Genomic DNA, 24,411 nt, shown 5'->3' with positions numbered 1-24,411 from the left:
TCGTGCACTACTTTAGACCAGGGCCAATAGGACTCTGTAGTAGTGCACTACTTTAGACCAGGACCAATAGGACTCTGTAGTAGTGCACTACTTTAGACCAGGGCTAATAGGACTCTGTAGTAGTGCACTACTTTAGACCATGTCCAATAGGACTCTGTAGTAGTGCACTACTTTAGACCAGGTCCAATAGGACTCTGTAGTAGTGCACTACTTTAGACCAGGGCTAATAGGACTCTGTAGTAGTGCACTACTTTAGACCAGGTCCAATAGGACTCTGTAGTAGTGCACTACTTTAGACCAGGGCTCATAGGACTCTGTAGTAGTGCGCTACTTTAGACCAAGACCAATAGTACTCTGTAGTAGTGCACTACACACAACAGAACCAGGCAGTGAGTCTCTACCGTCTCAGAACAAAGGGCTCCCCGTTCGTCTACAGAACCAGGCAGCGAGTCTCTACCGTCTCAGAATAAAGGGCTCCCCGTTCGTCTACAGAACCAGGCAGCGAGTCTCTACCGTCTCAGAACAAAGGGCTCCCCGTTCGTCTACAGAACCAGGCAGCGAGTCTCTACCGTCTCAGAACAAAGGGCTCCCCGTTCGTCTACAGAACCAGGCAGCGAGTCTCTACCGTCTCAGAACAAAGGGCTCCCCGTTCGTCTACAGAACCAGGCAGCGAGTCTCTACCGTCTCAGAACAAAGGGCTCCCCGTTCGTCTACAGAACCAGGCAGCGAGTCTCTACCGTCTCAGAACAAAGGGCTCCCCGTTCGTCTACAGAACCAGGCAGCGAGTCTCTACCGTCTCAGAACAAAGGGCTCCCCGTTCGTCTACAGAACCAGGCAGCGAGTCTCTACCGTCTCAGAACAAAGGGCTCCCCGTTCGTCTACAGAACCAGGCAGCGAGTCTCTACCGTCTCAGAACAAAGGGCTCCCCGTTCGTCTACAGAACCAGGCAGCGAGTCTCTACCGTCTCAGAACAAAGGGCTCCCCGTTCGTCTACAGAACCAGGCAGCGAGTCTCTACCGTCTCAGAACAAAGGGCTCCCTGTTCGTCTACAGAACCAGGCAGCGAGTCTCTACCGTCTCAGAACAAAGGGCTCCCCGTTCGTCTACAGAACCAGGCAGCGAGTCTCTACCGTCTCAGAACAAAGGGCTCCCCGTTCGTCTACAGAACCAGGCAGCGAGTCTCTACCGTCTCAGAACAAAGGGCTCCCTGTTCGTCTACAGAACCAGGCAGCGAGTCTCTACCGTCTCAGAACAAAGGGCTCCCTGTTCGTCTACAGAACCAGGCAGCGAGTCTTTACCGTCTCAGAACAAAGGGCTCCAAAAGGATTATTTGGCTGTCCCCATAGGAGAACCCTTTGTGGAAAGGGTTCTACCTGGAGCCAAAAGGGTTCTACCTGGAACCAAAAGGGTTCTACCTGGAACCAAAAAGGGTTCTCCTATGGGGACAGCCAAAGAAGCCTTTTCGGTTCAAGGCAGTACGAGGATTACACAGGTCACGTCCCAAATGGCCCCCCATTCCCTACATAGTGCCCTTCTTTTGACCAGTGCCCTATGGACCCCCATTCCCTACATAGTGCCCTTCATTTGACCAGTGCCCTATGGACCCCCATTCCCTACATAGTGCCCTTCTTTTGATCAGAGCCCTATGACCCCCCATTCCCTACATAGTGCCCTTCTTTTGATCAGAGCCCTATGACCCCCATTCCCTACATAGTGCCCTTCTTTGACCAGTGCCCTATGGACCCCCATTCCCTACATAGTGCCCTTCTTTTGATCAGAGCCCTATGGACCCCCATTCCCTACATAGTGCCCTTCTTTTGATCAGAGCCACTCATTTGGTGACTCACTACATCCCCAATGAGAGTTAAGTACTGATATGGAATCTAAAAGATGGCCACTCAGTCTCATGACTCAGGTGCCACCTACTGTGGCTGACTCTGTGGCTGACTCTGACTCTGTGGCTGACTCTGACTCTGTGGCTGACTCTGACTCTGTGGCTGACTCTGTGGCTGACTCTGTGGCTGACTCTGTGGCTGACTCTGTGGCTGACTCTGTGGCTGTCCCTGTCCCTGTCTCTGTCCCTGACTCTGTCCCTGTCTCTGTCCCTGTCTCTGTCCCTGTCCCTGACTCTGTCCCTGTCCCTGACTCTGTCCCTGTCCCTGACTCTGTCCCTGTCCCTGACTCTGTCCCTGTCCCTGACTCTGTCCCTGTCCCTGACTCTGTCCTTGTCTCTGTCCCTGTGCTAATCTCAGTCTCTTGTGTGGTGTGTGTTGGTCATGATATTGTGAATAAACATATGGCAAAAATACTACAATTCTGTTCCAACACTCCTTCACAAATAATAATCCTCCTCCTCTATATCTCCCTGACACCCCCCCTGCTCTCCCTGCCACTCCCCCTGCTCTCCCTGCCACCCCCCATGTTCATGTTGAAATCCCAGGGCCTCGATGTCGTGTGTGATGTCACTGATCCTGCGGTTGAAGTCCTGCGAGCCCGAGGGGAGTGACCAGCTGTCGTAACCCCTCACGACCGTTGCCGCCGTACTGCTCATGCTCCGTTTGATCCGGCCGAAGCTGTCCGTTAGAATGCCCCCCTCCCGGATCCCGATTCCTTCTAGGAAGCTCTCGAAAACGCCCACGTCCTTGTCTGGGATGAAGGGACGCATGCCTGGTGGGAAGCGATAGAGAGGAAGACACAGTCAGATTTAGTGCCTGGGAACCGAGAACACTCGGGAACACTCAGTCCTAGGGAACAGACAGGGAACGAACACTCAGTCCTAGGGAAGGAGACAGGGGAACACTCAGTCCTAGGGAATAGACAGGGGAACACTCAGTCCTAGGGAAGGAGACAGGGGAACACTCAGTCCTGGGGAATAGACAGGGGAACACTCAGTCCTAGGGAACAGACAGGGAGACACTCAGTCCTAGGGAAGGGGACAGGGGAACACTCAGTCCTAGGGAACAGACAGGGGAACACTCAGTCCTAGGCAACAGACAGGGGAACACTCAGTCCTAGGGAAGGAGACAGGGGAACACTCAGTCCTAGGGAACAGACAGGGGAACACTCAGTCCTTGGGAAGGAGACAGGGGAACACTCAGTCCTAGGGAAAAGACAGGGGAACACTCAGTCCTAGGGAACAGACAGGGGAACACTCAGTCCTAGGGAACAGACAGAGGAACACTCAGTCCTAGGGAACAGACAGGGGAACACTCAGTCCTAGGGAATAGACAGGGGAACACTCAGTCCTAGGGAACAGACAGGGGAACACTCAGTCCTAGGGAACAGACAGAGGAACACTCAGTCCTAGGGAACAGACAGGGGAACACTCAGTCCTAGGGAATAGACAGGGGAACAGACAGGGGAACACTCAGTCCTAGGGAACAGACAGGGGAACAGACAGGGAGACACTCAGTCCTGGGGAATAGACAGGGGAACACTCAGTCCTAGGGAAGGAGACAGGGGAACACTCAGTCCTAGGGAACAGACAGGGGAACAGACAGGGAGACACTCAGTCCTGGGGAATAGACAGGGGAACACTCAGTCCTAGGGAAGGAGACAGGGGAACACTCAGTCCTAGGGAACAGACAGGGAACACTCAGTACTAGGGAACAGACAGGGGAACACTCAGTCCTAGGGAAGGAGACAGGGGAACACTCAGTCCTAGGGAACAGACAGGGGAACACTCAGTCCTTGGGAAGGAGACATGTGAACACTCAGTCCTAGGGAAAAGACAGGGGAACACTCAGTCCTGGGGAATAGATAGGGGAACACTCAGTCCTAGGGAAGGAGACAGGGGAACACTCAGTCCTAGGGAATAGACATGGGAACACTCAGTCCTAGGGAACAGACAGGGGAACACTCAGTCCTAGGGAACAGACAGGGAACACTCAGTCCTAGGGAACAGACAGGGAGACAGTCATTCCTGGGAAGGAGACAGGGGAACACTCAGTCCTAGGGAACAGACAGGGAGACAGTCATTCCTGGGAAGGAGACCGGGGAACACTCAGTCCTAGGGAACAGACAGGGGAACACTCAGTCCTAGGGAACAGACAGGGGAACACTCAGTCCTGGGGAATAGACAGGGAACGAACACTCAGTCCTAGGGAAGGAGACAGGGAGACACTCAGTCCTAGGGAACAGACAGGGAGACACTCAGTCCTAGGGAACAGACAGGGAACGAACACTCAGTCCTAGGGAACAGACAGGGGAACACTCAGTCCTAGGGAACAGACAGGGGAACACTCAGTCCTAGGGAACAGACAGGGGAACACTCAGTCCTAGGGAACAGACAGGGAACAAACACTCAGTCCTAGGGAACAGACAGGGAGACAGTCATTCCTGGGAAGGAGACAGGGGAACACTCAGTCCTAGGGAACAGACAGGGAGACAGTCATTCCTGGGAAGGAGACCGGGGAACACTCAGTCCTAGGGAACAGACAGGGGAACACTCAGTCCTAGGGAACAGACAGGGGAACACTCAGTCCTGGGGAATAGACAGGAACGAACACTCAGTCCTAGGGAAGGAGACAGGGAGACACTCAGTCCTAGGGAACAGACAGGGAGACACTCAGTCCTAGGGAACAGACAGGGAACGAACACTCAGTCCTAGGGAACAGACAGGGGAACACTCAGTCCTAGGGAACAGACAGGGGAACACTAAGTCCTAGGAACAGACAGGGAGACACTCAGTCCTAGGAACAGACAGGGGAACTGTCAGGATTTGGCCAGGGTTGTTCCGGTTTTTGGTCACTAGATGCCCCCATTGTGCCTTTTGACCTTTTGTTTTCCCTTGATCCCCATTATTATTTGCACCTGTGCCTCGTTTCCCCTGATTGTATTTAAACCCTTTGTTTTCCTCAGTTCTTTGCTCTGTGTTTGTATGTTAGCACCCAGCCCTAGTACTCTGTGAACTCTTGTTGATCCCGGTGGACTCTCTTGTGGAGTTCAGTTTTTTTGTTCTTGTTTGTTTGTTTTTTAAGTATCTTTTGAGGCTTTTTGTGCTTTACCTTCCACCTTGTGCATTTACCTTTTTGTCTTGGAGGATTACCTTTGTTCTTGTAGGATTCCTTTTGAGGTTGTGGAGTTACATGTTTTCCTGAAGAACTTCACTCTTTACTTCATTAAATACACCGTCTCAAGTACTGCTGTGTCTGCCTCATCTTCTGGGTTCTGCCGACTATTCGTGGCTCAGTTGGTTAAGTGACTGTTTCTCACTCCGGAGACCCGGGTTCGTAACCGGGTCCTGACAACTACAAAGATACACGTGTCCTTCCTAACTCAGTGTATCAATACGCCCAGTCACTACAGAGATACAGGAGTCCTTCCTAACTCAGTGTATCAATACGCCCAGTCACTACAGAGATACAGGAGTCCTTCCTAACTCAGTGTATCAATACACCCAGTCACTACAAAGATACAGGAGTCCTTCCTAACTCAGTGTATCAATACACCCAGTCACTACAGAGATACAGGAGTCCTTCCTAACTCAGTGTATCAATATGCCCAGTCACTACAGAGATACAGGAGTCCTTCCTAACTCAGTGTATCAATACGCCCAGTCACTACAAAGATACAGGAGTCCTTCCTAACTCAGTGTATCAATACGCCCAGTCACTACAGAGATACAGGAGTCCTTCCTAACTCGGTGTATCAATACGCCCAGTCACTACAAAGATACAGGAGTCCTTCCTAACTCAGTGTATCAATACGCCCAGTCACTACAGAGATACAGGAGTCCTTCCTAACTCAGTGTATCAATACGCCCAGTCACTACAGAGATACAGCTGTCCTTCCTAACTCAGTGTATCAATACGCCCAGTCACTACAGAGATACAGGAGTCCTTCCTAACTCAGTGTATCAATACGCCCAGTCACTACAGAGATACACGTGTCCTTCCTAACTCAGTGTATCAATACGCCCAGTCACTACAAAGATACAGGAGTCCTTCCTAACTCAGTGTATCAATACGCCCAGTCACTACAGAGATACAGGAGTCCTTCCTAACTCGGTGTATCAATACGCCCAGTCACTACAAAGATACAGGAGTCCTTCCTAACTCAGTGTATCAATACGCCCAGTCACTACAGAGATACAGGAGTCCTTCCTAACTCAGTGTATCAATACGCCCAGTCACTACAGAGATACAGGAGTCCTTCCTAACTCAGTGTATCAATACGCCCAGTCACTACAGAGATACAGGAGTCCTTCCTAACTCAGTGTATCAATACGCCCAGTCACTACAGAGATACAGGAGTCCTTCCTAACTCAGTGTATCAATACGCCCAGTCACTACAGAGATACAGGAGTCCTTCCTAACTCAGTGTATCAATACGCCCAGTCACTACAGAGATACAGGAGTCCTTCCTAACTCAGTGTATCAATACGCCCAGTCACTACAGAGATACAGGAGTCCTTCCTAACTCAGTGTATCAATACGCCCAGTCACTACAGAGATACACGTGTCCTTCCTAACTCAGTGTATCAATACGCCCAGTCACTATAGAGATACAGGAGTCCTTCCTAACTCAGTGTATCAATACGCCCAGTCACTACAGAGATACAGGAGTCCTTCCTAACTCAGTGTATCAATACGCCCAGTCACTACAAAGATACAGGAGTCCTTCCTTTCTCAGGCCAATAGGGAGTATAAAACAGTTAAGAGTTTAATGATCGATCAACAACATTGTCGTTACTCCACAACACTAACCTAATTGACAGAGTGAAAAGAAGGAAGCCTGTACAGAATACACCCAGTCACTACAAAGATACAGACGTCCTTCCTAAATTAGTTGCCATGGAGGAAGGAACCCGGCAACTCAGGACAATGGGGACTTTAAAACAGTTAGAGTTTAATGACTGTGATGGGAGAAAACTGAGGATGGATGAACAACATTGTAGTTACTCCATAATATTAACCTAATTGACAGAGTGAAAAAAAGGTCTGTACAGAATCTAAATATTCCAAAACATCCTGTTTGAAACAAGGAACTAAAGTAAAACTGCCAAACATGTGACAAAGAATGAACTTTTTCTTGATTACAAAGTGTTATGTTAGGGTCAAATCCAATACAACACATTACTAAGTACCACTTTCCATATTTTCTAGCATAGTGGTGGCTGCATCATGTTATGGGTATGCTTGTAATCGTTAAGGACTGGGGAGTTTTTCAGGATAAAAAAATTAATGAAAAGCACAAAGCAAAATCCTAGACGGAAGATTTGGTTCAGTCTGCCTTCCACCAGACACTGGGAGATGAATTCACCCTTCAGCAGGACAACAAACAACCTACAACGAGCCTTATAAACAGGGTTAGGAATGGAACATTTTGGGAGCCTGGTTCAGTTTGCCTTCCACCAGACACTGGGAGATTAATTCACCCTTCAGCAGGACAACAACCTACCTACAACGAGCCTTATAAACAGGGTTAGGAATGGAACATTTTGGGAGCCTGGTTCAGTCTGCCTTCCACCAGACACTTTGAGATTAATTCACCCTTCAGCAGGACAACAACCTGGTTCAGTCTGTTTTCCACCAGACACTGGGAGATGAATTCACCTTTCAGCAGGACAATAACCTGGTTCAGTCTGCTTTCCACCAGACACTGGGAGATGAATTCACCTTTCAGCAGGACAATAACCTGGTTCAGTCTGCTTTCCACCAGACACTGGGGGATGAATTCACCTTTCAGCAGGACAATAACCTGGTTCAGTCTGCTTTCCACCAGACACTGGGAGATGAATTCACCTTTCAGCAGGACAATAACCTGGTTCAGTCTGCCTTCCACCAGACACTTTGAGATTAATTCACCCTTCAGCAGGACAATAACCTGGTTCAGTCTGCTTTCCACCAGACACTGGGAGATGAATTCACCTTTCAGCAGGACAATAACCTGGTTCAGTCTGCTTTCCACCAGACACTGGGAGATGAATTCACCTTTCAGCAGGACAATAACCTGGTTCAGTCTGCCTTCCACCAGACACTGGGAGATGAATTCACCCTTCAGCAGGACAATAACCTGGTTCAGAATGGAACATTTTGCCTTTCAGTCTGCCTTCCACCAGACACTGGGAGATGACCAGACACTGGGAGATGAATTCACCTTTCAGCAGGACAATAACCTGGTTCAGTCTGCTTTCCACCAGACACTGGGAGATGAATTCACCTTTCAGCAGGACAATAACCTGGTTCAGTCTGCCTTCCACCAGACACTGGGAGATGAATTCACCTTTCAGCAGGACAATAACCTGGTTCAGTCTGCCTTCCACCAGACACTGGGAGACGAATTCACCTTTCAGCAGGACAATAACCTGGTTCAGTCTGCCTTCCACCAGACACTGGGAGATGAATTCACCTTTCAGCAGGACAATAACCTGGTTCAGTCTGCTTTCCACCAGACACTGGGAGATGAATTCACCCTTCAGCAGGACAACAACCTACCTACAACGAGCCTTTTAAACAGGGTTAGGAATGGAATATTTTGGGAACCTGGTCCACCTGGTATCCCCCCATTTGGTTTAGAAATAAATGTATATAACATTGCATTGTTGTGTGTGTGTGTGTGTGTGTGTGTGTGTGTGTGTGTGTGTGTGTGTGTGTGTGTGTGTGTGTGTGTGTGTGTGTGTGTGTGTGTGTGTGTGTGTGTGTGTGTGTGTGTGTGTGTGTGTGTGTGTGTGTGTGTGTGTGTGTGTGTGTGTGTGTGTGTGTGTGTGTGTGTGTGTGTGTTTCTTGCATGTTATCCTACCCAGTAGCAGGAACTTCCTGTTGTCTCCATACAGCTGGAGCAGGTCAGAACAGAACACGGCTATGGGACATCCCAACCTGTACTCTCTCAACAGCAGGGCAAACTGCTGGAGCTCCTGGGGACTCAGCTTACTCCTTAGCTGCGTGGTACCGGGGGAAGAGAAGGGGACAAACACAGGTTACATGGGGAGAGAAGGGGACATTACAAGGGGAAGAGAAGGGGACAAACACAGGTTACAAGGGGGACATTACAGGGGGAAGAGAAGGGGACAAACACAGGTTACAAGGGGGACATTACAGGGGGAAGAGAAGGGGACAAACACAGGTTACAAGGGGGACATTACAAGGGGAAGAGAAGGGGACAAACACAGGTTACAAGGGGGACATTACAGGGGGAAGAGAGAAGGGGACATTACAGGGGGAAGAGAAGGAGACATTACAGGGGAGAGAGAAGGAGACATTACAGGGGGAGAGAGAAGGAGACATTACAGGGGGAGAGAAGGGGACAAACACAGGTTACAAGGGGGACATTACAGGGGGAAGAGAGAAGGGGACATTACAGGGGGAAGAGAGAAGGGGACATTACATGGGGAGAGAAGGGGACATTACAGGGGGAAGAGAAGGGGACAAACACAGGTTACAAGGGGGACATTACAGGGGGAAGAGAGAAGGGGACATTACAGGGGGAAGAGAAGGAGACATTACAGGGGAGAGAGAAGGAGACATTACAGGGGGAGAGAGAAGGAGACATTACAGGGGAGAGAGAAGGAGACATTACAGGGGGAGAGAGAAGGAGACATTACAGGGGGAGAGAAGGGGACAAACACAGGTTACAAGGGGGACATTACAGGGGGAGAGAGAAGGGGACATTACAGGGGGAAGAGAGAAGGGGACATTACATGGGGAGAGAAGGGGACATTACAGGGGGAAGAGAAGGGGACAAACACAGGTTACAAGGGGGACATTACAGGGGGAAGAGAAGGGGACAAACACAGGTTACAAGGGGGACATTACAGGGGGAAGAGAGAAGGAGACATTACAGGGGGAGAGAGAAGGAGACATTACAGGGGAGAGAGAGGAAGGAGACATTACAGGGGGAGAGAGAAGGAGACATTACAGGGGGAAGAGAAGGAGACATTACAGGGGGAGAGAGAAGGAGACATTACAGGGGAGAGAGAAGGAGACATTACAGGGGGAAGAGAAGGAGACATTACAGGGGAGAGAGAAGGAGACATTACAGGGGGAAGAGAAGGAGACATTACAGGGGAGAGAGAAGGAGACATTACAGGGGGAGAGGGGGGACATTACAGGGGAGAGAGAAGGGGACATTACAGGGGGAAGAGAAGGAGACATTACAGGGGGAAGAGAAGGAGACATTACAGGGGACATTACAGGGGGAGAGAGAAGGAGACATTACAGGGGGAAGAGAAGGAGACATTACAGGGGGAGAGAGAAGGAGACATTACAGGGGGAGAGAAGGGGACATTACAGGGGGAGAGAGAAGGGGACATTACAGGGGGAAGAGAAGGAGACATTACAGGGGGAAGAGAAGGAGACATTACAGGGGGACATTACAGGGGAGAGAGAAGGAGACATTACAGGGGGAAGAGAGATTAGGGGAGAGACATTACAGGGGAGAGAGAAGGAGACATTACAGGGGGAGAGAGAAGGAGACATTACAGGGGGAGAGAGAAGGGAGACATTACAGGGGGACATTACAGGGGAGAGAGAAGGAGACATTACAGGGGAGAGAGAAGGAGACATTACAGGGGAGAGAAGGAGACATTACAGGGGGACATTACAGGGGGAGAGAGAAGGAGACATTACAGGGGGAAGAGAAGGAGACATTACAGGGGGACATTACAGGGGGAGAGAGAAGGAGACATTACAGGGGAGAGAGAAGGAGACATTACAGGGGGAGAGAGAAGGAGACATTACAGGGGGAGAGAGAAGGGGACATTACAGGGGGAGAGAAGGAGACATTACAGGGGGAGAGAGAAGGAGACATTACAGGGGAGAGAGAAGGAGACATTACAGGGGAGAGAGAAGGAGACATTACAGGGGAGAGAAGGAGACATTACAGGGGGAGAAAGAAGGAGACATTACAGGGGGAGAGAGAAGGAGACATTACAGGGGGAGAGAGAAGGAGACATTACAGGGGGAGAGAAGGAGACATTACAGGGGGAAGAGAAGGGGACATTACAGGGAGAGAGGTGATAGAACCTCCAGCCTGTCTCAGAAGCAGGACAAACTACTGTAGCTCCTGTGGATGCAGCTTAGACATCAACTGGATTGTTCTGGGAGAGAGTGATGACAAAAACGATTGATCGATTGATTAACGGATAGATTTATTGATTGATTAACGGATAGATTTATTGATTGAACTCTCTCTGTGGCCCCAGGTCCTGTCAATAGTATAATGTCATGTGCTAATTGTAATTCAGTGGTCCTATTGTGGTCATGTGTCTGTCTTTATTGTGATTATGTTCTCCTGCCCTGGTTTAGCAGACGCCCCCTGGTTGCTGCCCCCCTCCACCTGGTTACTGTCCCCCCTCCACCAACTGTTGCTGCCCCCTCCATCTGGTTGCTGCCCCCTCCATCTGGTTGCTGCCCCCCCTGGTTGCTGTCCCCCCCCTCCACCTGGTTGCTGCCCCCCTGGTTGCTGTCCCCCCCCAACATCTGGTTGCTGTCCCCCCACCCCCTGGTTGCTGCCCCCCCTGGTTGCTGCCCCCCCTGGTTGCTGTCTACCCCCTGGTTGCTGTCCCCCATCCACCTGGTTGCTGCCCCCCACAGAATCCTGGTTGCTGCCCCCCTCCACCTGGTTGCTGCCCCCCCCCACCTGGTTGCTGTCCCCCCCCCTCCACCTGGGTGCTGCCCCCTCCTGGTTGCTGCCCCCCCCTGGTTGCTGTCCCCCCCTGGTTGCTGTCTCCCCCCCTGGTGGCACTGTGATCTTTTGAATTTTGAATTTTGAATTTTTATTTTACCTTTATTTATTTAGGCAAGTCAGTTAAGAACAAATTCTTGTTTTCAATGATGGCCTAGGAACAGTGGGTTAACTGGCTTGTCCCGGCCAAACCCTCCCCCACGACGCTAGGCCAATTGCTGGCCGCCCTAGCTTTACCGTGGTCATGAATCCTCACTGTGATCTTTACTGTGGTCATGAATCCTCACTGTGATCTTTACTGTGGTCCTGAATCCTCAAATTCTGTGATCTTTACTGTGGTCCTGAATCCACACTGTGATCTTTACCGTGGTCATGACTCTACACTGTGATCTTTACCGTGGTCATGACTCTACACTGTGATCTTTACTGTGGTCATGACTCCCCACTGTGATCTTTACTGTGGTGATGACTCCTCACTGTGATCTTTACTGTGGTGATGACTCCTCACTGTGATCTTTACTGTGGTGATGACTCCTCACTGTGATCTTTACTGTGGCCATGACTCCTCACTGTGATCTTTACTGTGGTCATGAATCCTTACTGTGGTCACGATGCCTCACTGTGATCTTTACTGTGGTCATGAATCCTCACTGTGATCTTTACTGTGGTCATGATGCCTCACTGTGATCTTTACTGTTGTCATGATGCCAGGTGTGGTCGTCTGCTGACAAGGACAGACGAGTTGTTGCATAGCAACCTGCACACAACTGTTGTACTGACCCGTTATCTGTCTGTTTGCGGCCCGCCTCTTATCTTGCCATTCACCTTCGACCTCTCATCAACGACTTGTTTTCGACCCACAGGACTTGCAGCTGATTGGATGTTAGTTTGTTTGTCGCACCATTCTGGTAAATCCCTAGACACTGTCGTGTGTGAAAAGCCCGGGAGGCCAGACGGTTTTTAAGATACTAGAGCTGGTGTGTTTGGTACCGACGAAAGTCACTCGTTTGGCCCATTCTAAAAGTTCAAATCGAACAGTAACTGAATGTCTCGATGCCTGTCTGCCTGCTTCATATAGCCACGGACACGGGACTCACTGTCTGTCTAGGAGCGAACCATTTTCCTGAATGGGGAGGGTGGTGTACCTAAAAAAAAAACTGTCCAATGACTGATCATGTATGTAGTCTTACGGTGATCATGTACTCCTGCATGAGCTGCAGACCCTGGTCTCCTCCGTCACTATGCAGCGATGCCGGGCTGTGATGTGAGCCCTGTAGGGACAGAGACGAGCTCTCACTGTAGCTCTCACTGTAGTACAGGTCAAAGGCCTCCTGGGATCCATCACTATGGGAGAATGCACAGGAAAGAAACGACCGGGTGAATTACAATGAAACACATGGAGAACTCATAAAGGCATCTCTGCCCTATCACTGACTAGACACTGTCCCTGTATCACTGACTAGACACTGTCCCTGTATCACTGACTAGACACTGTCCCCTGTCCCCGTATCACTGACTAGACACTGTCCCCTGTCCCTGTATCACTGACTAGACACTGTCCCTGTCCCTGTATCACTGACTAGACACTGTCCCTGTATCACTGACTATCCCTGTATCACTGACTAGACACTGTCCCTGTATCACTGACTAGACACTGTCCCTGTATCACTGACTAGACACTGTCCCTGTATCATCACTGACTAGACACTGTCCCCTGTCCCTGTATCACTGTATCACTGACTAGACACTGTCCCCTGTCCCTGTATCACTGACTAGACACTGTCCCTGTATCACTGACTAGACACTGTCCCCCTGTATCACTGACTAGACACTGTCCCACTGACTGTCCCCCGTATCACTGACTAGACACTGTCCCTGTCCCTGTATCACTGACTAGACACTGTCCCTGTATCACTGACTAGACACTGTCCCTGTCCCTGTATCACTGACTAGACACTGTCCCTGTCCCTGTATCACTGACTAGACACTGTCCCTGTATCACTGACTGACTGTCCCTGATCACTGACTAGACACTGTCCCTGTCCCTGTATCACTGACTAGACACTGTCCCTGTATCACTGACTAGACACTGTCCCTGTATCACTGACTAGACACTGTCCCTGTATCACTGACTAGACACTGTCCCTGTATCACTGACTAGACACTGTCCCTGTATCACTGACTAGACACTGTCCCTGTATCACTGACTAGACACTGTCCCCTGTCCCTGTATCACTGACTAGACACTGTCCCTGTATCACTGACTAGACACTGTCCCCTGTCCCTGTATCACTGACTAGACACTGTCCCCTGTATCACTGACTAGACACTGTCCCCGTATCACTGACTAGACACTGTCCCTGTATCACTGACTAGACACTGTCCCTGTATCACTGACTAGACACTGTCCCCTGTCCCTGTATCACTGACTAGACACTGTCCCCTGTCCCTGTATCACTGACTAGACACTGTCCCCTGTCCCTGTATCACTGACTAGACACTGTCCCTGTATCACTGACTAGACACTGTCCCCTGTCCCTGTATCACTGACTAGACACTGTCCCCTGTCCCTGTATCAGTGACTAGACACTGTCCCTGTATCACTGACTAGACACTGTCCCCTGTCCCTGTATCACTGACTAGACACTGTCCCTGTATCACTGACTAGACACTGTCCCTGTATCACTGACTAGACACTGTCCCCTGTCCCTGTATCACTGACTAGACACTGTCCCCTGTCCCTGTATCACTGACTAGACACTGTCCCTGTATCACTGACTAGACACTGTCCCTGTATCACTGACTAGACACTGTCCCCGTATCACTGACTAGACACTGTCCCCGTATCACTGACTAGACACTGTCCCCGTATCACTGACTAGACACTGTCCCTGTATCACTGACTAGACACTGTCCCCGTATCACTGACTAGACACTGTCCCCGTATCACTGACTACACACTGTCCCCTGTCCCTGTATCACTGACTAGACACTGTTCCCTGTCCCTGTATCACTGACTAGACACTGTTCCTGTATGTGTGTGTGTGTGTGTCTATGTGTGTGTGTGTGTGTGTGTGTGTGTGTGTGTGTGTGTGTGTGTGTGTGTGTGTGTGTCTATGTGTGTGTGTCTATGTGTGCGTCTATGTGTGTCTATGTGTGCGTCTATGTGTGTCTATGTGTGTGTGTCTATGTGTGTGTGTCTATGTGTGTGTGTGTGTGTGTGTCTGTGTGTGTGTGTGTGTGTGTGTGTGTGTGTGTGTGTGTGTGTGTGTGTGTGTGTGTGTGTGTGTGTGTGTGTGTGTGTGTGTGTGTGTGTGTGTGTGTGTGTGTGTGTCTGTGTGTGTCTGTGTGTGTGTGTGTGTCTATGTGTGTCTATGTGTGTGTCTGTGTGTGTGTTTGTGTCTATGTGTGTCTATGTGTGTGTGTGTTTGTGTCTATGTGTGTGTGTCTATGTGTGTGTGTGTCTTGTGTGTGTCTATGTGTGTGTGTGTGTGTGTGTGTGTGTGTGTGTGTGTGTGTGTGTGTGTGTGTGTGTGTGTGTGTGTGTGTGTGTGTGTGTGTGTGTGTGTGTGTCTATGTGTGTGTGTGTGTGTGTGTGTATGTGTGTGTGTATGTATGTATGTGTGTGTGTATGTATGTGTGTGTGTATGTATGTGTGTGTGTATGTATGTGTGTGTGTGTGTGTGTGTGTGTGTGTGTGTGTGTGTGTGTGTGTGTGTGTGTGTGTGTGTGTGTGTGTGTGTGTGTGTGTGTGTGTGTGTGTGTGTGTGTGTGTGTGTGTGTGTGTGTGTGTGTGTGTGTTACTCACTAAGAGCTGCAGAGGCTGAAGTCAGCGTCGTAGCTGTAGGTCATGTCAGTCAGACAGCTGTCACCTGGGAGAAGAACAACACTGTTCATCATCAAATACCCTGTCACCTGGGAGAAGAACAACACTGTTCATCATCACATACCCTGTCACCTGGGAGAAGAACAACACTGTTCATCGTGTCTACATTAAGGCAGTGTGTCTGTCTACATTAAGGCAGTGTGTCTGTCTACATTAAGGCAGTATGTCTGTCTACATTAAGGCAGTGTGTCTGTCTACATTAAGGCAGTGTGTCTGTCTACATTAAGGCAGTGTCTACATTAAGGCAGTGTCTACATTAAGGCAGTGTCTACATTAATGCAGTAGGTCTGTCTACATTAAGGCAGTGCGTCTGTCTACATTAAGGCAGTGCGTCTGTCTACATTAAGGCAGTATGTCTGTCTACATTAAGGCAGTATGTATGTCTACATTAAGGCAGTGTGTCTGTCTACATTAAGGCAGTGTGTCTGTCTACATTAAGGCAGTGTGTCTGTCTACATTAAGGCAGTGTCTACATTAAGGCAGTGTGTCTGTCTACATTAAGGCAGTATGTCTGTCTACATTAAGGCAGTGTGTCTGTCTACATTAAGGCAGTGTGTCTGTCTACATTAAGGCGGTGTCTACATTAAGGCAGTGTGTCTGTCAGTGTGTCTGTCTACATTAAGGCAGTGTGTCTGTCTACATTAAGGCAGTGTGTCTGTCTACATTAAGGCAGTGTGTCTGTCTACATTAAGGCAGTATGTCTGTCTACATTAAGGCAGTGTGTCTGTCTACATTAAGGCAGTGTGTCTGTCTACATTAAGGCGGTGTCTACATTAAGGCAGTGTGTCTGTCTACATTAAGGCAGTATGTCTGTCTACATTAAGGCAGTGTGTCTGTCTACATTAAGGCAGTGTGTCTGTCTACATTAAGGCAGTGTGTCTGTCTACATTAAGGCGGTGTCTACATTAAGGCAGTGTGTCTGTCTACATTAAGGCAGTGTGTATGTCTACATTAAGGCAGTGTGTCTGTCTACATTAAGGCTGTGTGTCTGTCTACATTAAGGCAGTTTGTCTGTCTACATTAAGGCAGTGTGTCTGTCTACATTAAGGCAGTGTGTCTGTCTACATTAAGGCAGTGTGTCTGTCTACATTAAGGCAGTATGTCTGTCTACATTAAGGCAGTTACTACATTAAGGCAGTGTGTCTGTCTACATTAAGGCAGTGTGTCTGTCTACATTAAGGCAGTGTGTCTGTCTACATTAAGGCAGTGTCTACATTAAGGCAGTGTGTCTGTCTACATTAAGGCAGTATGTCTGTCTACATTAAGGCAGTGTGTCTGTCTACATTAAGGCAGTGTGTCTGTCTACATTAAGGCAGTGTGTCTGTCTACATTAAGGCAGTGTCTACATTAAGGCAGTGTCTACATTAAGGCAGTGTCTACATTAATGCAGTAGGTCTGTCTACATTAAGGCAGTGCGTCTGTCTACATTAAGGCAGTGCGTCTGTCTACATTAAGGCAGTATGTCTGTCTACATTAAGGCAGTATGTATGTCTACATTAAGGCAGTGTGTCTGTCTACATTAAGGCAGTGTGTCTGTCTACATTAAGGCAGTGTGTCTGTCTACATTAAGTGTCACATTAAGTGTGTCTGTCTACATTAAGGCGGTGTCTACATTAAGGCAGTGTGTCTGTCTACATTAAGGCAGTATGTCTGTCTACATTAAGGCAGTGTGTCTGTCTACATTAAGGCAGTGTGTCTGTCTACATTAAGGCAGTGTCTGTCTGTGTGTCTGTCTACATTAAGGCAGTGTGTCTGTCTACATTAAGGCGGTGTCTACATTAAGGCAGTGTGTCTGTCTACATTAAGGCAGTATGTCTGTCTACATTAAGGCAGTGTGTCTGTCTACATTAAGGCAGTGTGTCTGTCTACATTAAGGCAGTGTGTCTGTCTACATTAAGGCGGTGTCTACATTAAGGCAGTGTGTCTGTCTACATTAAGGCAGTGTGTATGTCTACATTAAGGCAGTGTGTCTGTCTACATTAAGGCTGTGTGTCTGTCTACATTAAGGCAGTTTGTCTGTCTACATTAAGGCAGTGTGTCTGTCTACATTAAGGCAGTGTGTCTGTCTACATTAAGGCAGTGTGTCTGTCTACATTAAGGCAGTATGTCTGTCTACATTAAGGCAGTTACTACATTAAGGCAGTGTGTCTGTCTACATTAAGGCAGTGTGTCTGTCTACATTAAGGCAGTATGTCTGTCTACATTAAGGCAGTGTGTCTGTCTACATTAAGGCAGTGTGTCTGTCTACATTAAGGCAGTGTGTCTGTCTACAGTAAGGCAGTGTGTCTGTCTACATTAAGGCAGTGTGTCTGTCTACATTAAGGCAGTGTGTCTGTCTACATTAAGGCAGTGTGTCTGTCTACATTAAGGCAGTTTGTCTGTCTACATTAAGGCAGTGTGTCTGTCTACAGTAACGCAGTATGTCTGTCTACATTAAGGCAGTGTGTCTGTCTACATTAAGGCAGTATGTCTGTCTACATTAAGGCAGTGTGTCTGTCTACATTAAGGCAGTGTCTACATTAAGGCAGTGTGTCTGTCTACATTAAGGCAGTGTGTCTGTCTACATTAAGGCGGTGTCTACATTAAGGCAGTGTGTCTGTCTACATTAAGGCAGTATGTCTGTCTACATTAAGGCAGTGTGTCTGTCTACATTAAGGCAGTGTGTCTGTCTACATTAAGACAGTGTGTCTGTCTACATTAAGGCAGTGTGTCTGTCTACATTAAGGCAGTGTGTCTGTCTACATTAAGGCAGTGTGTCTGTCTACATTAAGGCAGTGTGTCTGTCTACATTAAGGCAGTGTGTCCATCTACATTAAGGCAGTGTGTCTGTCTACATTTTGGCAGTATGTCTGTCTACATTAAGGCAGTGTGTCTGTCTACATTAAGGCAGTGTGTATGTCTACATTAAGGCAGTGTGTCTGTCTACATTAAGGCAGTGTGTCTGTCTACATTAAGGCAGATTGTCTGTCTACATTAAGTCAGTGTGTCTGTCTACATTAAGGCAGTGCGTCTGTCTACATTAAGGCAGTGCGTCTGTCTACATTAAGGCAGTGCGTCTGTCTACATTAAGGCAGTGTGTCTGTCTACATTAAGGCAGTATGTCTGTCTACATTAAGGCAGTGTGTCTGTCTACATTAAGGCAGTGTGTCTGTCTACATTAAGGCAGTGTGTCTGTCTACATTAAGGCAGTATGTCTGTCTACATTAAGGCAGTGTGTCTGTCTACATTAAGGGAGTGTCTACATTAAGGCAGTGTGTCTGTCTACATTAAGGCAGTGTGTCTGTCTACATTAAGGCGGTGTCTACATTAAGGCAGTGTGTCTGTCTACATTAAGGCAGTATGTCTGTCTACATTAAGGCAGTGTGTCTGTCTACATTAAGGCAGTGTGCCTGTCTACATTAAGGCAGTTTGTCTGTCTACATTAAGGCAGTGTGTCTGTCTACATTAAGGCAGTGTGTCTGTCTACATTAAGGCAGTGTGTCTGTCTACATTAAGGCAGTGTGTCCATCTACATTAAGGCAGTGTGTCCGTCTACATTAAGGCAGTTTGTCTGTCTACATTAAGGCAGTGTGTCTGTCTACATTAAGGCAGTGTGTCTGTCTACATTAAGGCAGTGTGTCCATCTACATTAAGGCAGTGTGTCCGTCTACATTAAGGCAGTTTGTCTGTCTACATTTTGGCAGTATGTCTGTCTACATTAAGGCAGTGTGTCTGTCTACATTAAGGCAGTGTGTATGTCTACATTAAGGCAGTGTGTCTGTCTACATTAAGGCAGTGTGTCTGTCTACATTAAGGCAGATTGTCTGTCTACATTAAGTCAGTGTGTCTGTCTACATTAAGGCAGTGCGTCTGTCTACATTAAGGCAGTGCGTCTGTCTACATTAAGGCAGTGCGTCTGTCTACATTAAGGCAGTGTGTCTGTCTACATTAAGGCAGTATGTCTGTCTACATTAAGGCAGTGTGTCTGTCTACATTAAGGCAGTGTGTCTGTCTACATTAAGGCAGTGTGTCTGTCTACATTAAGGCAGTGTGTCTGTCTACATTAAGGGAGTGTCTACATTAAGGCAGTATGTCTGTCTACATTAAGGCAGTTACTACATTAAGGCAGTGTGTCTGTCTACATTAAGGCAGTGTGTCTGTCTACATTAATGCAGTGTGTCTGTCTACATTAAGGCAGTGTGTCTGTCTACATTAAGGCAGTGTGTCTGTCTACATTAAGGCAGTGTGTCTGTCTACATTAAGGCAGTTTGTCTGTCTACATTAAGGCAGTATGTCTGTCTACATTAAGGCAGTGTCTACATTAAGGCAGTGTCTACATTAAGGCAGTATGTCTGTCTACATTAAGGCAGTGTGTCTGTCTACATTAAGGCAGTATGTCTGTCTACATTAAGGCAGTGTGTCTGTCTACATTAAGGCAGTGCATCTGTCTACACCAAGGCAGTTTGTCTGTCTACATTAAGGCAGTGTGTCTGTCTACACTAAGGCAGTTTGTCTGTCTACATTAAGGCAGTGTGTCTGTCTACATTAAGGCAGTGCGTCTGTCTACATTAAGGAAGTGTGTCTGTCTACATTAAGGCAGTGTGTCTGTCTACATTAAGGCAGTGTGCCTGTCTACATTAAGGCAGTGTGTCTGTCTACATTAAGGCAGTGTGTCTGTCTACATTAAGGCAGTGCATCTGTCTACACCAAGGCAGTTTGTCTGTCTACATTAAGGCAGTGTGTCTGTCTACACTAAGGCAGTTTGTCTGTCTACATTAAGGCAGTGTGTCTGTCTACATTAAGGCAGTGTCTACATTAAGGCAGTGCGTCTGTCTACATTAAGGAAGTGTGTCTGTCTACATTAAGGCAGTGTGCCTGTCTACATTAAGGCAGTGTGTCTGTCTACATTAAGGCAGTGTGTCTGTCTACATTAAGGCAGTGTGTCTGTCTACATTAAGGCAGTTTGTCTGTCTACATTAAGGCAGTTCGTCTGTCTACATTAAGGCAGTTTGTCTGTCTACATTAAGGCAGTGTGTCTGTCTACATTAAGGCAGTGTGTCTGTCTACATTAAGGCAGTTTGTCTGTCTACATTAAGGCAGTTTGTCTGTCTACATTAAGGCAGTTTGTCTGTCTACATTAAGGCAGTGTGTCTGTCTACATTAAGGCAGTGTGTCTGTCTACATTAAGGCAGTTTGTCTGTCTACATTAAGGCAGTGTGTCTGTCTACATTAAGGCAGTGTGTCTGTCTACATTAAGGCAGTGTGTCTGTCTACATTAAGGCAGTGTGTCTGTCTACATTAAGGCAGTATGTCTGTCTACATTAAGGCAGTGTGTCTGTCTACATTAAGGCAGTGTGTCTGTCTACATTAAGGCAGTGTGTCTGTCTAAATTAAGGCAGTGTGTCTGTCTACATTACGGCAGTGTGTCTGTCTACATTAAGGCAGTGTGTCTGTCTACATTAAGGCAGTATGTCTGTCTACATTAAGGCAGTATGTCTGTCTACATTAAGGCAGTGTGTCTGTCTACATTAAGGCAGTGTGTCTGTCTACATTAAGGCAATATGTCTGTCTACATTAAGGCAGTATGTCTGTCTACATTAAGGCAGTGTCTACATTAAGGCAGTGTCTACATTAAGGCAGTATGTCTGTCTACATTAAGGCAGTGTGTCTGTCTACATTAAGGCAGTATGTCTGTCTACATTAAGGCAGTGTGTCTGTCTACATTAAGGCAGTGTGTCTGTCTACACTAAGGCAGTTTGTTTGTCTACATTAAGGCAGTGTGTCTGTCTACACTAAGGCAGTGCATCTGTCTACATTAAGGCAGTGTGTCTGTCTACATTAAGGCAGTGTGTCTGTCTACATTAAGGCGGTGTCTACATTAAGGCAGTGTGTCTGTCTACATTAAGGCAGTGTGTCTGTCTACATTAAGGCAGTGTGTCTGTCTACATTAAGGCAGTGTCTACATTAAGGCAGTGCGTCTGTCTACATTAAGGCAGTGTGTCTGTCTACATTAAGGCAGTGTGTCTGTCTACATTAAGGCAGTGTGTCTGTCTACATTAAGGCAGTATGTCTGTCTACATTAAGGCAGTGTGTCTGTCTACATTAAGGCAGTGTGTCTGTCTACATTAAGGCAGTGTGTCTGTCTACATTAAGGCAGTGTGTCTGTCTACATTAAGGCAGTATGTCTGTCTACATTAAGGCAGTGTGTCTGTCTACATTAAGGCAGTGTGTCTGTCTACATTAAGGCAGTGTGTCTGTCTACATTAAGGCAGTGTGTCTGTCTACATTAAGGCAGTATGTCTGTCTACATTAAGGCAGTGTGTCTGTCTACATTAAGGCAGTGTGTCTGTCTACATTAAGGCAGTGTGTCTGTCTAAATTAAGGCAGTGTGTCTGTCTACATTAAGGCAGTGTGTCTGTCTACATTAAGGCAGTGTGTCTGTCTACATTAAGGCAGTATGTCTGTCTACATTAAGGTAGTGTCTACATTAAGGCAGTGTCTACATTAAGGCAGTATGTCTGTCTACATTAAGGCAGTGTGTCTGTCTACATTAAGGCAGTGTGTCTGTCTACACTAAGGCAGTTTGTTTGTCTAATTAAGGCAGTGTGTCTGTCTGTGCATCTGTCTACATTAAGGCAGTGTGTCTGTCTACATTAAGGCAGTGTGTCTGTCTACATTAAGGCGGTGTCTACATTAAGGCAGTGTGTCTGTCTACATTAAGGCAGTATGTCTGTCTACATTAAGGCAGTGTGTCTGTCTACATTAAGGCAGTGTGTCTGTCTACATTAAGGCAGTGTGTCTGTCTACATTAAGGCAGTGTCTACATTAAGGCAGTGCGTCTGTCTACATTAAGGCAGTGTGTTTGTCTACATTAAGGCAGTGTGTCTGTCTACATTAAGGCAGTGTGTCTGTCTACATTAAGGCAGTGTGTCTGTCTACATTAAGGCAGTGTGTCTGTCTACATTAAGGCAGTGTGTCTGTCTACATTAAGGCAGTGTGTCTGTCTACATTAAGGCAGTGTGTATGTCTACATTAAGGCAGTGTGTCTGTCTACATTAAGGCAGTGTGTCTGTCTACATTAAGGCAGATTGTCTGTCTACATTAAGTCAGTGTGTCTGTCTACATTAAGGCAGTGCGTCTGTCTACATTAAGGCAGTGCGTCTGTCTACATTAAGGCAGTGCGTCTGTCTACATTAAGGCAGTGTGTCTGTCTACATTAAGGCAGTATGTCTGTCTACATTAAGGCAGTGTGTCTGTCTACATTAAGGCAGTGTGTCTGTCTACATTAAGGCAGTGTGTCTGTCTACATTAAGGCAGTATGTCTGTCTACATTAAGGCAGTGTGTCTGTCTACATTAAGGGAGTGTCTACATTAAGGCAGTGTGTCTGTCTACATTAAGGCAGTGTGTCTGTCTACATTAAGGCGGTGTCTACATTAAGGCAGTGTGTCTGTCTACATTAAGGCAGTATGTCTGTCTACATTAAGGCAGTGTGTCTGTCTACATTAAGGCAGTGTGCCTGTCTACATTAAGGCAGTTTGTCTGTCTACATTAAGGCAGTGTGTCTGTCTACATTAAGGCAGTGTGTCTGTCTACATTAAGGCAGTGTGTCTGTCTACATTAAGGCAGTGTGTCCATCTACATTAAGGCAGTGTGTCCGTCTACATTAAGGCAGTTTGTCTGTCTACATTAAGGCAGTGTGTCTGTCTACATTAAGGCAGTGTGTCTGTCTACATTAAGGCAGTGTGTCCATCTACATTAAGGCAGTGTGTCCGTCTACATTAAGGCAGTTTGTCTGTCTACATTTTGGCAGTATGTCTGTCTACATTAAGGCAGTGTGTCTGTCTACATTAAGGCAGTGTGTATGTCTACATTAAGGCAGTGTGTCTGTCTACATTAAGGCAGTGTGTCTGTCTACATTAAGGCAGATTGTCTGTCTACATTAAGTCAGTGTGTCTGTCTACATTAAGGCAGTGCGTCTGTCTACATTAAGGCAGTGCGTCTGTCTACATTAAGGCAGTGCGTCTGTCTACATTAAGGCAGTGTGTCTGTCTACATTAAGGCAGTATGTCTGTCTACATTAAGGCAGTGTGTCTGTCTACATTAAGGCAGTGTGTCTGTCTACATTAAGGCAGTGTGTCTGTCTACATTAAGGCAGTGTGTCTGTCTACATTAAGGGAGTGTCTACATTAAGGCAGTATGTCTGTCTGTTACTACATTAAGGCAGTGTGTCTGTCTACATTAAGGCAGTGTGTCTGTCTACATTAATGCAGTGTGTCTGTCTACATGTCAGTGTGTCTGTCTACATTAAGGCAGTGTGTCTGTCTACATTAAGGCAGTGTGTCTGTCTACATTAAGGCAGTTTGTCTGTCTACATTAAGGCAGTATGTCTGTCTACATTAAGGCAGTGTCTACATTAAGGCAGTGTCTACATTAAGGCAGTATGTCTGTCTACATTAAGGCAGTGTGTCTGTCTACATTAAGGCAGTATGTCTGTCTACATTAAGGCAGTGTGTCTGTCTACATTAAGGCAGTGCATCTGTCTACATTTGTCTGTCTAATTAAGGCAGTTTGTCTGTCTACATTAAGGCAGTGTGTCTGTCTACATTAAGGCAGTGTCTACATTAAGGCAGTGCGTCTGTCTACATTAAGGAAGTGTGTCTGTCTACATTAAGGCAGTGTGTCTGTCTACATTAAGGCAGTGTGCCTGTCTACATTAAGGCAGTGTGTCTGTCTACATTAAGGCAGTGTGTCTGTCTACATTAAGGCAGTGCATCTGTCTACACCAAGGCAGTTTGTCTGTCTACATTAAGGCAGTGTGTCTGTCTACACTAAGGCAGTTTGTCTGTCTACATTAAGGCAGTGTGTCTGTCTACATTAAGGCAGTGTCTACATTAAGGCAGTGCGTCTGTCTACATTAAGGA

At 47.4% G+C, this 24,411-nt stretch overlaps 1 protein-coding gene across 3 annotated transcripts in view; it reads right to left on the bottom strand.

Moving 5' to 3' along the window:
- Nucleotides 1-2,157: 2,157 nt before the first annotated feature.
- The window catches only part of ccm2l (CCM2 like scaffold protein), a 55,919-nt gene continuing 33,665 nt past the window's right edge, over nt 2,158-24,411 (bottom strand). For all 3 annotated transcript variants that reach the window (XM_046364178.1, XM_046364180.1, XM_046364181.1), the window contains 4 exons: nt 15,433-15,496; nt 12,815-12,968; nt 8,742-8,880; nt 2,158-2,666 (listed from right to left, as the gene is read on the bottom strand). In XM_046364178.1, the coding sequence (XP_046220134.1) occupies nt 2,332-2,666; nt 8,742-8,880; nt 12,815-12,968; nt 15,433-15,496 (692 nt within the window). In that variant the 3' untranslated portion in view covers nt 2,158-2,331. The remainder of the gene's footprint in view (nt 2,667-8,741; nt 8,881-12,814; nt 12,969-15,432; nt 15,497-24,411) is intronic.

The sequence above is a fragment of the Oncorhynchus gorbuscha genome, linkage group LG10, assembly GCF_021184085.1.
Source record: "Oncorhynchus gorbuscha isolate QuinsamMale2020 ecotype Even-year linkage group LG10, OgorEven_v1.0, whole genome shotgun sequence".
NCBI lineage: Eukaryota > Metazoa > Chordata > Actinopteri > Salmoniformes > Salmonidae > Oncorhynchus > Oncorhynchus gorbuscha.
Note: the sequence above shows the minus strand (reverse complement) of the source record. Positions and strands in the feature narration are given on the sequence as shown.